The sequence below is a fragment of the Salmo trutta genome, chromosome 14 (genome assembly GCF_901001165.1).
Source record: "Salmo trutta chromosome 14, fSalTru1.1, whole genome shotgun sequence".
Classification (NCBI taxonomy): domain Eukaryota; kingdom Metazoa; phylum Chordata; class Actinopteri; order Salmoniformes; family Salmonidae; genus Salmo; species Salmo trutta.
Window position 1 is genome coordinate 70,814,367 of NC_042970.1, and position 15,021 is coordinate 70,829,387.

General features: G+C 39.6%; 1 protein-coding gene across 1 annotated transcript; it reads right to left on the reverse strand.

The window, feature by feature from the left end:
* Positions 1-10,768: 10,768 nt before the first annotated feature.
* Positions 10,769-12,855, reverse strand: LOC115207138 (transcription factor LBX1). Its single transcript, XM_029774123.1, has 2 exons — positions 12,101-12,855; positions 10,769-11,609 (listed from the first exon to the last, which is right to left on the reverse strand). The coding sequence occupies exons 1-2, from the start codon at positions 12,426-12,428 to the stop codon at positions 11,110-11,112; spliced, it is 828 nt and encodes a 275-aa protein (XP_029629983.1). The 5' UTR covers positions 12,429-12,855; the 3' UTR covers positions 10,769-11,109.
* Positions 12,856-15,021: the final 2,166 nt, after the last annotated feature.

Genomic DNA, 15,021 nt, shown 5'->3' on the forward strand with positions numbered 1-15,021 from the left:
GCTTTTCATTCATCTTCCCTGAAGACAGACGTTGTTCCATTAAGGACAACGAAGTCAATTCAGGTAGGAACAATTCAATTAATTTACATCTTGAAACTTCAATATTAATTGAAGGTTGAATTATTAGTTGAAAGGAAATATAAAATAAAATGTAGGTTAAGATGACTTGGGGCATTTGTTGTTAGTTTCCAATCAATGTAAACATGCAAAATTAAGTTATAAACGTATACTATGTCCAATTATCTCTCCTTTGTACTAAAGTGTGCATTTGTTCACTTCACTGATTTCAAAGGAAATTACTGGTATAATAAATATAGTTAGACTCCCACTAGCCCATGACTCCACCAATCCAATGTTTTAGATTTGTGGGAAGTAATGAACAAGTACACAATTCAGGAGAAATGAGATATTATTGGGACACACTTGTACTTTACCTTTAGTAAAAAGGAGAATATTCCTTGTTTATAATACAACAAATCAGTTATGTTTACCCTGTTGTTACCATATTGTTTCTTTCAGGGTGGATCTCAATGGTGACCCAACTCAACGCCCTTGACGGTCCAGAGTCAGAGAGTCAGAACGTCCATCAGAGCTTTCCAGAGTTACTTGGCGACAAGTACCACTACGCGAATGCCATTGACAGCTCTCTGCTCTGGACTGTTGGGTACACCCCCTACATTCCCCCAGCTCTGAAAGGAAGAAGCTTCCCCTCTGTCGAGAGCTTCTTCCTGGATGAGTGGGAGCCACTGACACTCCTGCAGACTCCTCAGGTTCTGTCCACCAGTGTTTCCATCGATGAAGACAACCTGATCCAGTCTGCTGCAGGCCTAGTGTCTCAGGTTCTGTCCACCAGTGATGCCATCGTGGAGAATGACCTGATCCAGTCTGCTGTAGGCCTCGTGTCTCAGGTTCTGTCCACCAGTGTTGCCATCGTGGAGAATGACCTGATCCAGTCTGCTGCAGGCGTAGTGTCTCAGGTTCTGTCCACCAGTGTTGCCATCTTGGAGAATGACCTGATCCAGTCTGCTGCAGGCCTAGTGTCTCAGGTTCTGTCCAGCAGTGTTACCATCGTGGAGAATGACCTGATCCAGTCTGCTGCAGGCCTAGTGTCTCAGGTTCTGTCCACCAGTGTTACCATCGTGGAGAATGACCTGATCCAGTCTGCTGCAGGCCTAGTGTCTCAGGTTCTGTCCACCAGTGTTACCATCATGGAGAATGACCTGATCCAGTCTTCTGCAGGCCTAGTGTCTCAGGTTCTGTCCACCAGTGTTTCCATCATGGAGAATGACCTGATCCAGTCTTCTGCAGGCCTAGTGTCTCAGGTTCTGTCCACCAGTGTTACCATCATGGAGAATGACCTGATCCAGTCTTCTGCAGGCCTAGTGTCTCAGGTTCTGTCCACCAGTGTTACCATCATGGAGAGTGACCTGATCCAGTCTTCTGCAGGCCTAGTGTCTCAGGTTCTGTCCACCAGTGTTGCCATCGTGGAGAAAGACCCCATCCAGTCTGCTACAAACCTAATGTCTCAGGATGATGACTCCACCCTGAGAGCCTCCAACCAACCTGAGGTCCTTGTGGCTGATGTCTCAACCAAGAGAAGTAGACTAGTCATCACTATTTCTATGGTTTCAACCAAGAGTTGCCTTGTTGCTCTACATGAAGATGATGCTAGTGCTACAAGCCTGGAGCAATCTGCTGAGAAAATGTCTACCTCTACTACTGATGTCAACGACATCTCAACTGCTGCTGCCAAGAAGAAGAAGAGGTGTGGATTATTCTCATCTCTCTGGAGAGCTCTCAGGGGGAAGAACAAGAAGCCTGTAAGTACTAACTCATACGGTTATACTCTGTTGTACTGTTATACTTATTAACTTATCAACTGTTTTGATACTGATATCCAGTGTAGTGCCTTTTATTTATTTTGTCTCTATTTTCTATCTTTCCTTTCTTTTGGCTAAAGTGGCTTCCAAGAAGGAGGACATCTAGGTGAGGACACTCACTGCTGAGGGCACCCACAATGATGCTTCTGTTTCTCCTCATCCCCCCCCACCACGCCAACCTATACATTTTAATAGTCAGTAAACTTTTTTGTGTTGCATTTGAATGTGTTTGGAATCTTAATTCATCTTAACATCTCTAATGAGAGTCATTTTCATAGTCATGTTACACATATGGATTTATCATCAAATGTCATAGAATACAACCACCGCTGCAGGGGTTTAGCAGTTCAACTTCAGTACTCAATTAATCAGTGATTGACTTTCAACTCAGAATTGAGAAAACTGAGGCAAAGATGGAAGAAAACGGTGTCTTTTAGAAACATGTAAGTCGCTCTGGATTAAAGTGTCTGCTAAATCACTAAAATGTAAATGTAACAATGTGGAAAGATTGAAAACAACAATTGACATTCTGTTACAATATAACTACAATCACTTGTCAGCACCATTTTTTATTTATTATTACATGCATTGTTGCATGTAACCTCTAGATGGAGTAGCAAGCAAAGTTATGATGATTCACCCTCACTTATAATTATGCTTTTATTAGCGGTTGGATGTGAGGGCATGCTCATATTAGGAATTCCTGTAGGAGTTCGTACCCTATTCAATGAATAAGCATGATATTTTTATATTTCATGAGTTGTCTACGGCAGGGGGTCTCAAAGTGGGGTCTGCAGGGGGTCCATGGTCAGACCAAAAATAAATAAATAAATAATAAATCATTTTTTAAGTAAATATTAGCAACATAGCTAAACAGATTAAACTAATTTTGTCCAAGGGATCTGTGAAATTAGTTTAGAGGGTGTAATCCAATACAATGCAATATTATTCATATACAAATTACGTTATTAACCATGGGCAACATGGGCCTGGGAGGCTCACAGGGATATTGGTATCCACAGTACACCAGCATTATATATTTTTCTACTAAATACTTATTGTATTTTTTTTTTTTTTTACATAAAAGCACTGTAATGTAAACTTTAAAACTGCATAATTTTCTCTCTGATAAGAAGAGGGCCCGAGGTGCTTGAGACTTAGTTCATCCGGCCATGCCCTGCCAAAGTCGTAGTAAAACTCCTTGTATTCTTTTTTAAAGTTGTGTTCTGATTACAAGGGGATCCCTGATGAATTTGCTATCAGAAAAGGGGTCCCCAGTCCCATAAAGTTTGACAACCCCTGGTCTACGACCCTGAGAGCCTCCAACCAAACTGATTTCCATGTGGGTGATGCTTCAACCAAGAGAAAGAGAATGACCATTACTATTGATGCTACCAGCCTGGATCAGTCTGCAGAGATGTCTACCTCTACCACTGATGACAACATAATGTCTTCACCTGACACCAAGCAGAAGAAAAATAAAACCGGATCCTTCACAGCTCTCCAAAGAGTTTTTAGAAGGAAGAACAAGAAGCCTGTCAGTAATACTTATACTATCATACTCTGTAATACTGTTAATCATTAAACTAGGTTGATACTAGCTATTTTCAGAGCTTTTTCTCTATTTTCTACCTTTCCTTTTTCAGGCTAAAGTGGCTTCCATGAAAGTGGAAAACATCCAGAAGGATGAGAACATCACCTCTCGCGATGCTCACGGCTGCTGTTTCTCTTCTTTTTCCCCATCCCTCCTTTCACTCTAACCCCACTCCCACCTGTTTTATCTTCAGTAAATGTATTTTTTTTTGCTATTTCAGTTTGAATGTGTTTTGTTTATCATTGAAACTACAGTCAATTTCAAAAGAGGGTCATACTCTCTTCATTTATGAATCTCTAAATCTAGAACCAAACCAGGAACACAGGGGTTGCTTGACTTTTTAGTCATAGACCTACGTTGATATCACAGTTACATTCTAGCCTACAGTGATAACAATATTGTCAAGGGGAAAGTGAACAGTATAGACATACAGGTAACTGCCAAAATAAAGGAAACACCAACATAAAGTTTCTTAATAGGGTGTTAGGCCACCACAAGCCAAAACAGCTTCAATGCACCTTGGCATAGATTCTACAAGTGTCTGGAACTCTGTTGGAGGGACGCAACACCATTTTTCCACGAGAAATTCCATAATTTCATGTTTTGCTGATTGTGGTGGAAAACAGCTCTAGAATCTCCCATAAGTGTTCAATTGGGTTGAGATCTGACAGATTTACGTTTACTATGTTAGGTCTAGTCTATGAAACCAGGCTGGATCTGGTGACTGAGACGGCCATGGCATATGGTTTACATCATGTTCATGCTCATCAAACCATTTAGTGACCACTCGTGCCCTGTGGATGGGGGCATTGTCATCCTATGGGGGGCATAGCCATGGTAGCCAAAATAATTGCCTACCCAGCATTTTATACCAGCCATGTCGTTCAAGGTTAACGTTGAAAATTGGACGTCTATCCATGTCCTGAGGATGGGAAATGCCTTCATAACCGGCTACTAGGGGCAACAGTGAGTGCTACTACGATCAAATAGGTGGTGGACCCCATGACTTAGGATCTGAAGGTTGTATGTTTGATCACATTCGTGGAAACTGTACTTTTTATTTCGGGTTTTGGGTTTTAACGCTAAACCAAACCTTAACCATTTGTAAAGAGTGCCTGAACTTTACTTAACCCTTAACTTCAAAATTTGACATTTGGAGCAACTTCAAAATTGTAAGTTTGGAGAACTAATTCTGTGAGAGCTTGTTGTTTTACACATGCATGACCCTAAGCATAATGGGATGTTAAATGCTTAATTAACTCAGGAAACACACCTGAGGAAGCACCTGCTTTCAATATACTTTGTATCCTTCATTTACTCAAGTGTTTGCATTATTTTGGCAGTTACTTGTACACATTGAATTGTAAGGCTACCAAATATGTACAGTGGCTTGCGAAAATATTCACCCCCTTAGCATTTTTTCTATTTTGTTGCCTTACAACCTGGAATTAAAATTTATTTTTTGGGGGGTTTGTATCATTTGATTTACACAACATGCCTACCACTTTGAAGATACAAAATATTTTTTCTTGTGAAACAAACAAGAATAAGACAAAAAAACTGAAAACTTGAGCGTGCATAACTATTCATCCCCCCAAAGTCAATACTTTGTAGAGCCACCTTTTGCAGCAATTACAGCTGCAAGTCTCTTGGGATATGTCTCTATAAGCTTGGCACATTTAGCCACTGGGATTTTTGCCCATTCTTCAAGGAAAAACTGCTCCAGCTCCTTCAAGTTGGATGGGTTCCGCTGGTATACAGCAATCTTTAAGTCATACCACAGATTCTCAATTGGATTGAGGTCTGAGCTTTGACTAGGCCATTCCAAGACATTTAAATGTTTCCCCTTAAACCACTCAAGTGTTGCTTTAGCAGTATGCTTAGGGTCATTGTCCTGCTGGAAGGTGAACCTCCGTCCCACTCTCAAATCTCTGGAAGACTGAAACGCGTTTCCTTCAAGAATTTCCCTGTATTTAGCAACATCCATCATTCCTTCAATTCTGACCAGTTTCCCAGTCCCTGCTGATGAAAAACATCCCCACAGCATGATGCTGCCACCACCATGTCTCACTGTGGGGCTGGTGTTCTCGGTGTGATGAGAGGTGTTGGGTTTGCGCCAGACATAGCGTTTTCCTCGATGGCCAAAAAGCTCAATTTTAGTCTCATCTGACCAGAGTACCTTCTTCCATATGTTTGCGGAGTCTCCTACATGCCTTTTGGCGAACACTAAACGTGTTTGCTTATTTTTTCTTTAAGCAATGGCTTTTTTTCTGGCCACTCTTCCACCAAGCCCAGCCCTGTGGAGTGCATGGCTTAAAGTGGTCCTATGGACAAATACTCCAATCTCTACTGTGGAGCTTTGCAGCTCCTTCAGGATTATCTTTGGTATTGTTGTTGCCTCTCTGATTAATGCCCTCCTTGCCTGGTCTGTGAGTTTTGGTGGGCGGCCCTCTCTTGGGAGGTTTCTTGTGGTGCCATATTCTTTCCATTTTTTTTATAATGGATTTAATGATGCTCCGTGGGATGTTCAAAGTTTCAGATATTTTTTTATAACCCAACCCTGATCTGTACTTCTCCACAACTTTGACCCTGACCTGTTTGGAGAGCTCCTTGGTCTTCATGGTGCCGCTTAGTGGTATTGCAGACTCTGGGGCCTTTCAGAACAGGTGTATATATATATTGAGATCATGTGACAGATCATGTGACACTTAGATTGAACACAGGTGGACTTTATTTAGCTAGTTATGTAACTTCTGAAGGTAATTGGTCGCACCAGATCTTATTTAGGGGCTTCATGGCAAAGGCGGTGAATACATATGCACACACCACTTTTCCGTTTTTAATTTTTTAACAAGTAATTTTTTTCATTTCACTTCACCAATTTGGACTATTTTGTGCATGTCCATTACATGAAATCCAAATAAAAATCAATTTCAATTACAGGTTGGAATGCAACAAAATAGGAAAAACGCCAAGGGGGATGAATACTTTTCCAAGGCACTGTAAGACCACTCTGAGATGATTGATAGAATCCGACCACTAGGTGGCAGTGGCACCATACTTACAGGAGTAGGGAAACTTCCAATTTATATAGGAGAGCTTTTGAGCGAGCGAGTGAGTGAGTGTTTAACCAGAAGATGGCAGCCTTTGAAAATGTGTATCTTTTTTACTAATCTAATTCAACCCATCAGACGTCATACAATATCAAGACACGCACGCATACACACACTCACACACACATAGAGAATATATTTGACATTTCTTTATTATTTTGGAACTTTTGTGAGTCTAATGTATACTGTATACTGTTTATTATCTATTTCACTTGCTTTGGCAATGTAAACATATGTTTACCATGCCAATAAAGCCCCTTGAATTGAAATTTAAATTGAGAGAGAAAGAGAGAGAGAGAGAGAGAGAGAGAGAACGAGAGAGCAAGAGAGCAAGAGATAGAGAAATTAAATTTTGTGTAGTGGTAAAGCTCCCGGTTTAAATCGGTGACATTTTGACATCATTAAGATCTGTCTGCTCAGCGGTGTGCCATCAGAAAACTGGACAGGCAATTTCTGTTTGCTGGAAATAGCTAAGCTAACTCGTTCTGCGTCTTTGGTTTTAATACAGTGCAGGCAAGTCAGCGGCAGCAGAGGAGAGAAAATATTTCCAAGGTTGGGGTATATATTTTTTACCAAACCTATATGCTCCCCTCCTAAATCACATGCCTCGTGCGAATGATCATCTACAATTTGATTAATATGCAAATGAGAAGCAAACAGTTCCATTTGAGCCTTCAGCGCGGGCTAATTAATCAACAGTTAAAGGAAATTAATACATACATCAATTCTGTCAGGAACATGCTTAGTTCAATCGCCCGTAAAATTGAAGTTTGAAGTATTAACTGGTTCTCAAGGAACGGTATGATTAAAACTTTGGTATTCATCCCTATTTAGAGACTTTCACTGACAACTCCATACCTGAGTATTTTGTCCGATTTTGACTTTTGGTGCAGCTAACGATTTATGTAGGTTATTCTCATGATTTATGTAGGTTATTCATAGAATAGACACATAACACATGTGTAGATAATGTGCATTATATCTTCAGATAAAATATAAAAGTCTAAAAAGATTGCTTGTACCTGTGGCTATGACAATTTTCTAGTTTGATATAAATTGGCCTATAAAAAATGGAACATAGGTTGATATCAGTTTAGATTGAAAACTTTGCTAACATATATTTCTCCTTATTAGGCTACATTATCATGAGCTTCAGAGATAAGTTATTCCTGCTTTTCTTGTAATAAATGTTTGCACAATGAGAAAAAAAAGAAATAGACAGATAAATGAAGGGACCACAGAAAGGGAGGAAAAATAGATGAAAAGAGAGAGAGTTTGGTGGCCAGGCCCATTGTTTCAGCAGGGACTCATGCATCAAACTTCAATTTTCCGGACGATTGAATTAGTGATTTTTTTCCATCTTGAACTGAAATACACTTAAGACCAAGGGATTAATTACCAAGAACTGGTCCTACTGACTGTCGTATTAGTTATCGCCTTGACAACCGCTCATAAAATAAGCAAGTGAAATCCATAAACTTAGCCTGCCTTAACACTCTCCTCTCTCCCCGACCATAAATATGCTTTATTCAGAATAGGCGTGAGTGATATAAGGAGGTGGGGAGAATTCGAGCACGTTTTTTTTTTCTTAATCAAAAAAGCAGGGGGTTTATTTGGCGACCACGCGCGCAGTCAAGTCAAGTAGCCCATCAATGCTCGCGCCGTTGTTTGTGTGGGTAGCCTTAACCTATGTGTGTGTTCGTGTGGTCATATAGCCTACCCATATCCAAATATTATTGGAGAATCCTACAAGTAGCCTAACATTGTCATCGGAATAAAATTGTATGTGGTTGTCCAGCTAATTAATTAAGGCTTTGAGAATAGTCTGCTGCGTATTATTCAATTATTGTCAAACCGTCAGTGTTAGCTAAAAGAATCGACCCTCATCCAAATAAATTCAACAATTTTGTTGGTTGTGTTGATAGTTTCTCCCACATTATTTCAGTCAATAATTTACTTTATATAAGTAGCTTACGTGCTCCCATTGTAATAACAGTGTTATTGAATATTGTAACGATTTATGAATATTTTTATTTACATTTTTTAGGGAAGCTTAATTTGAAATTCAGATCAAAGTCCAGACACAGGTAGGTGTTCAATGTTAATAAGGCTAATATAATTATAAAAAGGCTCATTGAAAAATAACAAATATAGAAATCATTATTATTATTATTAGCATTAGCCTTTTAGGCCTACTACCTATTTCTTTTAGTAAAGATGAGAAGCTATAGGCCTACAAATTGTATATATCACACGTTATAGGCTATAATAGAGTTGGATGATAAAACTCATGCGAACAGCTTCCAAAAAGTATTGAAAAGAAAAGCCCTCTTTAGCAGCATCAATCCCCTCCTTAAAAGGACGGAGGGTTAAACAAGTCTCTTCTAGATCAAAAAGAAAGCTTTTCTTTATGACTTTTTCTCACATCACCATGTTTTCAGCTTCATTAAACTCCGCAAAGACAAAGGAAATAAAGTGAGAAGAAGAAAAAGACATGAGAAGAAAAGCAACGAAAGACTCCTTTAACTAGACTTTGGCATAAATGTCACACTCTAAACTCTTTATGACTCGGGCTACTTAACATGAAAAACACTCTCACACAAAATGTGCCGCATTTTGTTGTTTAGAAAAACGTTCCTGGACAAAAGTCAAACATATTATTTCAGGGCCTAAAAAGGGAAGAAAGACAAGTGGCTGGACAAAAAAAGAGCCATTTTCATTGTAATTCATTGACTTGTTCCAAATGCCAGGCTAAAAAGGCAAAGAAAGGAGGCTAGACATTAATGGTCGCAGATGCCCTCGCGAAGAGAAGGGCCTGTGTATGCATTGCGGCCTTTGTTCGCGGGGAGTTAAACAGTTTAAAAGGAGGGTTAAGTCAATCCATCAAATTGTCTGAAATTGTGAGGAAAATTCAAAAACCATATGGCCTCCAAACGTTTGAGTCCTTTTTGTGCGGTGGGACACACTTGTCTCAGCATTGCTGCCTGCGGGAGACCGGGCGGGCTCCATTGTGACTTGTCACATCGGGGAAGGCATCTCATTTGTCCCCAGTTTTCATGCTTTGCGCTCAAAATTACGGCCTCGTCCCGCAGCCCCGCAGAACAAAAAAACACCCATAAAGGCTCAGGAAAACTGGCCCAAAACTTTGTGTTTTTGTGGCATCCCAGACCCTCTTTTCTCCCCCAGCACCAGATTTGCGATTCTCACATAAATTTCGTCCCGAATGGGGAAACACGTTGCCGGGTCAAGAAGCCAAGACACGCATTTAGCAGTTTGAAAGAGAGTGAGATGGCTGAGCCACAAAATGTTTCGAGTATCCTCACAAATGGGATACAATGGAAAATATTGAAGTATTATAAGGGATCATGGTTGCTAAATAGGCTACTCTAAACGTCCATAATATAGGCCTGCATTGAATTAGCTTCATAAAGGATTTCAGTCCTCCCCTTGATTCTACATATAGTCACCATTTTTACTAGGACTAAATATCGAAATTATAATCTATCAGTATAATAATGACATAAACAGCGTGTTGAGAAAAGCCATTTTATTTCCATAGTATATACATTACAGAATGTGCATTGGTTTTCAAATACTGTCCTGATTTTAGAAAGGCACTTACAGGTGTACAAAACATAACAAATCTATTCAACCATAGAGTACTCTATTGTATCCAAACAAATGAATATATTCCTACGGTCCAGTAACTGTAGCTCCATGTCGAAATATCACCGCAGTATTTTGCATTTTTATAACCTTTGTTTGATCATTTCTCTATAAAACGCATAACTTGGTTTTCGATCCTTTGAATTTGCCTTTCGTATCATGCAATGCAGCATAAGGATTATGGTTGGTGTAAATATGACTAGCTAATTATGTAAACGCTGTATACAAACGGTCTGAACTAGACCTATATGTATGATAAGGTATGTCTCAAAAAATAAACAAGCGATATAATTTAAAAGGAAAAATAAATAGATATGATCAACAAAACAAAACATGCATTTCAACATGCAAAACCTATCGAAAATATTTCATAACTGACATACTTTAAGCATATGACATGGTGTTACATAAATATGAACAAGGATCAATGTGTGTGTGTGTGTGCGCGCGCGCGCGCGTGTGTGTGTGTGTGTGTGAGAGAGAGAGAGAGAGAGAGAGAAATAAAGAAATAACTCAAAGAGGTGTGTGTGTGTCTGATAGACAATTACATGTTTCAAAATAATAGCATTATCTTTATATCTTCTGATTATGAAACCTATATTGCTTTCATTGACATTTGAAGACAAGAGGAAACTGTCCGACTGCTGATGAATACAATTGAATATAGCACTGCGTAGGCTATTTGTTGTACTGTTCATGCTTACTGTGAATATCTGTGTGCCGATACAAAAGTCACAGCAGATTAGTAAATGTTCTGAGATGATGTACGGATATCAGCAGGGAAAAGTTACAATCGTAGTAAGGATTGTTACTGCTTTTTGTCGTAATTTTTGTATTTCATTATCCCACTGCGCAATCAGTCATCCACATCAATTTCTAGGTCTTCGTCGTCCTCGGAGCATTCTTTACTTGTTGTGTGGTCTGAAAATGGCGACAGGGGGGACATCCGCAGCTTGCGAGCGAGCTCGTACTCTTGTCCGCCACTCTGCGCGGGAGAATCGGCTCGCGGGTGATGTCCGAGCGTTCCATTAGCGCATTTCTCGAGGTCAGCGAGCTTGGCGAGTTTCTCCAGAGGTACAATACCGTCACCTATAGTTTTGGCCGACTCCACGTCGGCCTTCATCTCCTCCAGATCTCGCTTTAGTTTGGCTCTCCTGTTCTGGAACCACGTGATGACTTGGGCGTTCGTTAGACCCAATTGTTGGGCGATTTGGTCTCGGTCAGCGGGAGACAAATATTTCTGATACAGGAATCTTTTCTCTAACTCGTAGATTTGGTGGTTGGTGAAGGCAGTCCTGGACTTCCTTCGCTTCTTCGGGGTGTTTCTTTGCCCAAAGAGTGTCATTCCGTCTCTCCCTGCACAAACAAAGATAAAATGTTAAGTCAGTGATATGTTGGTGTCATTCTCATGCTGCTAAGGCATTGGCTCTGCAGGGCGTTGAACTCTGCATTTAAACATTTTAAACATATTTTGAGACATTTGACCCCAAATCAATGATCATTTTTAAAATAAGTTATACTAGCCTATATACCAAATATAAACGTAGACGTAATGTTATGTATTCATCATAAAGAGAACAATTGCACAATTCCAGCTGGTAAATTCATGAATAACCTCCTTTTCACCTTTCCAAATTACGCACAGAAGAGATACAATGTAACAATTTCTGGCAAACAATCTTGTTTAAAACCTAATGTTGAATGCCTATTTTTAGATACAATTTTACTTCATTATATTTTCACAGCTCAAATGAAAAATGATCAATTCCCTTTAAATTGTGCATTGCACTGTTATGAAAGTAATATCGATATAATGATTATAAGGCCATAAATACCATCATATTTACCTTCAGCTGCTTGTAGCACGCTAACTTCGAGCCCCTTGAAGGTTTTGCTAGCTAGTTCTTCCAGGGCGCAGAGTGGTGAGGTTTGTGTGAGCAGTGCCCGGTTGGACAGAGCAGAGATGCTGGACGAACGGTGCTTCTCAGCCGATGAAATCAGGTGTGCTGTCCCACAAATGGTGTAACTTCGTTTCACGGAGGGTTTGTTGAGAATGTCTTGGATACTGAACGGTGTCAGTGGCTTATTCGAGTTTGCAGGCGGAGGAAGATGGTCCAACGGACTTCGCCTCCTATTCTCGACCGCATCACATTTGGCGACTTCTTTGGATGTCATTATTAGTGCCTTAGTCGTTACGCAAGCTAACTTTAAAATGTTTTTGAATTGCTAACAACGAAAACAACAAACACAGATATCAAATAATATCGAAACTTATCGAAAAAACAGTCACATTACAGTCACCAAATGCACGCCATGGCTGCAAACTTTCTTCCAAAAAGAAACATAAAAAAGCCCTCCTAATTCCAAACCGGGATATCTTCTTGAAACTATTATTCCACAAAAAATACGTACAGACAATCCGAAGGAGAACTGTGCCTCCCTGAAAATGGCGAGGTCCAAAGAAGTTGCAGCAACAACTGACTAACAAGTTAATATTGATTAGGACGTAATCAATTATGTCCCCACTGGCACTTTCGCCCTCTCCCTTTCACTCTCTGACTTTGTTGCAGTCCAGTGCAGGGCTTTTGCGAGTGGGATGCTCCCAATAATTACAAGGCATGGCTTGAAGGAGGAGGAGCCGGTTGGAATTAGAACGGGTTGCGCTCTTATCATCTTTGGGTCTAAATTAGTCGTGGGGTGAGATATCAGAATAGGCCTTGCGGTAAATGAGCAAGAGAGAGTGTGCAGTCAATGGGGGATTAAATCGCATTGCGTATTTAAGTATAGTGTTACAGTAATAAAGTATGTGCGATTTTTTTAGAAGATAGATACTTTGAACGTTTCCAATGTGAATATTGGAAATTATTTCAATGATTCTGAAATTGGTAAAATTATGCTATGCTGTGGATTAAGAAGTAATTACTAGTTAGTACAGAAAGGGCATTTTCCTCCACCAAAAGCGATGGTTTTGGATGAGCCTTTATTTTCTGAAGGCAATATGGATCTAGGCAATATATCAGGACTGATGATACACTCCTTCAGGGCGGGGGAGTGAGGTGAGGAGGAGAGGGGGAGAGGAGGAGAGGGGAGGAGAGGGGGAGAGAGGAGCAGCATGCATCCCTCTCAGCCTAGCCAAATCCGGGTCATAACTCACGCGAAAGGGACCTTTTACATCATCAGCTAGATATTTCATCTCGAATCAAATCTCTCTTCGGGTCCTCCCGGTCCTCGAGCTAGCGGTGGCATGATGCTTTATTTTGCTTCCGTTCTGAAAGACAGCCGACGGGTCATCTGCATACAGGAACGAACGATACATAATATATTTCGGTGACGTAGCCTACTTCTGCATTTCATTTTTTAATGATCAACTCTTAGTTTATTTTTCAGTCTGAATATCAAACTATTTCCGTATAATATGTGGGACGTTGTGGAATAATATGATAAATCAACATGAATGCAATAAATAAGATTGTAATACATTTCAATTACTATTAATATTATTTTAAGGTTAGTATTAGTATTCGTATTATAAGTCATATTATTTAAGGCCTATTATAATAGTTATGCATAATATTACAACGTTATTATCAATTTGTGAATTCTGTAACTGTACAATAACAATAGCATAAGCTACCTGCGCAACTGCATAGTAAGCTAGGCTACATATACGTTATAATAAAGTCCACATAGTTCTTCAATATTTCAATCCTGTCAGACTGCGGTCTGCAATGTTCCAGATATAACTGATACATACTGTTATGTTTCTGAAGACTGATACATCAAAAAGAGGAGGCGTCACTAAACACTTTGATGGCTCATTCTGCACGCTCTGATGTAACGCCAGGGGAAATAAAATATCAACATAATGATAATACGTCAGAGAGAGAGAGAGAGAGAGAGAGAGAGAGAGAGAGAGAGAGAGAGAGAGAGAGTTTTGATTCTGGTGCATAAGGGACGTCTCCTACTCTATCAACAACCATAGTGTATTATTATGTCAAAGACCCAGAGCAAAAACAGACTGGTGATAAATATTGTTGTTTTGAAAAACGTTGGGTTGAAGTCTATTTATTATACTGTATTCCGGGTTTGATATCACCAATATTTTACCTCACGCCTCAAATATGCTACAAATGTAATTTGCAGCTGAATGCAAAATCATTCATGTGGCCCTATAGCAAAGGATTAAAAAAAAAACATTGAAACGAAAAAGTTAAAAATAAGGCATTATGGAAGTGAAGAATGATGCCACGTGCAATTCTGAGTTTTAACTATATATTTGAAATATTTGGTTCAGAACGAAACATTTGGAACGAAATATTGTCTCTGAATTAAATCTATTGTGATTAATCTTTCGGCTACACTGGTTATAAAATGTAGGCTACAAAGGGATTTTCTGTATTATCGTTCTGTCAACTTCAAAAATGGTTTCTGCATGCATGGGTAAACTGCGTTCCTGGTAACTTAATCACATTTGGAAGTTCTTGCTACCCCACAGCCAAAAGTCAGGACAGTTTTATTCCAGAATATCTATTTGCTTGTCGGGGGTAATATCTGATTTCAGAGTCGATGTTAGATCTTTTACATGCCCCATTTTGTATGAAGCGCGCCCCATTTCTCAGGATTTAGGTGTAAAACACCACATCAAACATGACAGCAAAATAATTGACAAAGATTTTTTAAGTTAAAATACTCAAATCCGTAGTTGTGTAGCAATCAATTGGCAGCTAATGTCCTTCCTATATGGGTTTATTTTTGTAACACCAGAGTA

Bases quoted from the DNA above. Each gene is read 5' to 3' on its own strand.
- LOC115207138 (XM_029774123.1), bottom strand. From the start codon at position 12,428: ATGACATCCAAAGAAGTCGCCAAATGTGATGCGGTCGAGAATAGGAGG. The intron at 11,610-12,100 runs GTAAATATGATG...TTGTTTGTGCAG, and splicing joins CGTGCTACAAGCAGCTGAAG to GGAGAGACGGAATGACACTC.